This window comes from Sinocyclocheilus grahami, unplaced genomic scaffold (assembly GCF_001515645.1).
Source record: "Sinocyclocheilus grahami isolate Dianchi unplaced genomic scaffold, SAMN03320097.WGS_v1.1 scaffold23141.1, whole genome shotgun sequence".
NCBI classification, from domain to species: domain Eukaryota; kingdom Metazoa; phylum Chordata; class Actinopteri; order Cypriniformes; family Cyprinidae; genus Sinocyclocheilus; species Sinocyclocheilus grahami.
The window spans coordinates 2,069-2,901 of record NW_015519032.1 but is presented as its reverse complement, the minus strand read 5'-3'; the positions used below and the strand labels follow the sequence as shown (position 1 = coordinate 2,901).

General features: G+C 37.6%; 1 protein-coding gene across 1 annotated transcript in view; it reads right to left on the bottom strand.

The window, feature by feature from the left end:
* Window positions 1-275: 275 nt before the first annotated feature.
* Window positions 276-833, bottom strand: part of LOC107580008 (sickle tail protein-like) — a 2,610-nt gene continuing 2,052 nt past the window's right edge. Inside the window, exon 2 of the mRNA XM_016265770.1 lies at window positions 276-384. Coding sequence (XP_016121256.1) covers window positions 276-384 — 109 coding nt within the window. The remainder of the gene's footprint in view (window positions 385-833) is intronic.

Below are 833 nucleotides of genomic sequence, written 5' to 3'. Positions count from 1 at the left end.
ATACAGACACAGACAAAATCACTCTACAAACACTTGCAGTTAGTCTGTGTTACAGTGGCACAAGCACTGCCATTTGTAAAGGCACCAGTTACTGTGAGAATTAGTTAATTTAGTTCATGCACAGTTAGTAGTCATAGAACCCACCAAGTCTTTTTCAAACACCCAGTGTCTGATTACCACCACCTTTAATCCACCATATTCCTCCTTTTGCCTTTCTTATTTGATTTGGGAAACAATGTGATATTCTGGGAACTACATTACCCAGCCTGCCTTGCTCACCTGGGGTGTTCCTGGTTGCTGTTAGTGCTGTGGCTCTTTAAGAGAGCATGCTGCACAAGACCAGTCAGACTGGCTATTTGCTCCTCCATGGCCTTCATTCTCTCTCTGCAGAGAGATAGAGCATATTGCATGCTTACTACTGATGGAGCATGTGTGGAGACGGGCGAGGGGGAAAATTTAAATAACAGTAGGACTGTGTACCTCCTGAGATGGCTCAGTTATCTAAGGCCATTTTACTCATTCATCATTAATAAAAAGACAGATATACTAACTGGTTAATATAGCATTTTGGCTAAAATATCAATTTATCATAATGTACATTAAAATGTTGTGATATCTGAATTCACTTGTAGCCTTTAACAATTGATTTGAGTGTTTAGTTTTAATGTATTTACACAAAAATTATAATATATAAAATAATTATCAGCTTACTGGCATCAGCCTAAATTTTACAATCAATGCATATTTACAATAAAGCACGGTCTCTTTTACTTTAATGATTTCTGAGAGATCATGTGACACTGAAGACTGGAGCAATGACTGCTGAAAATTCA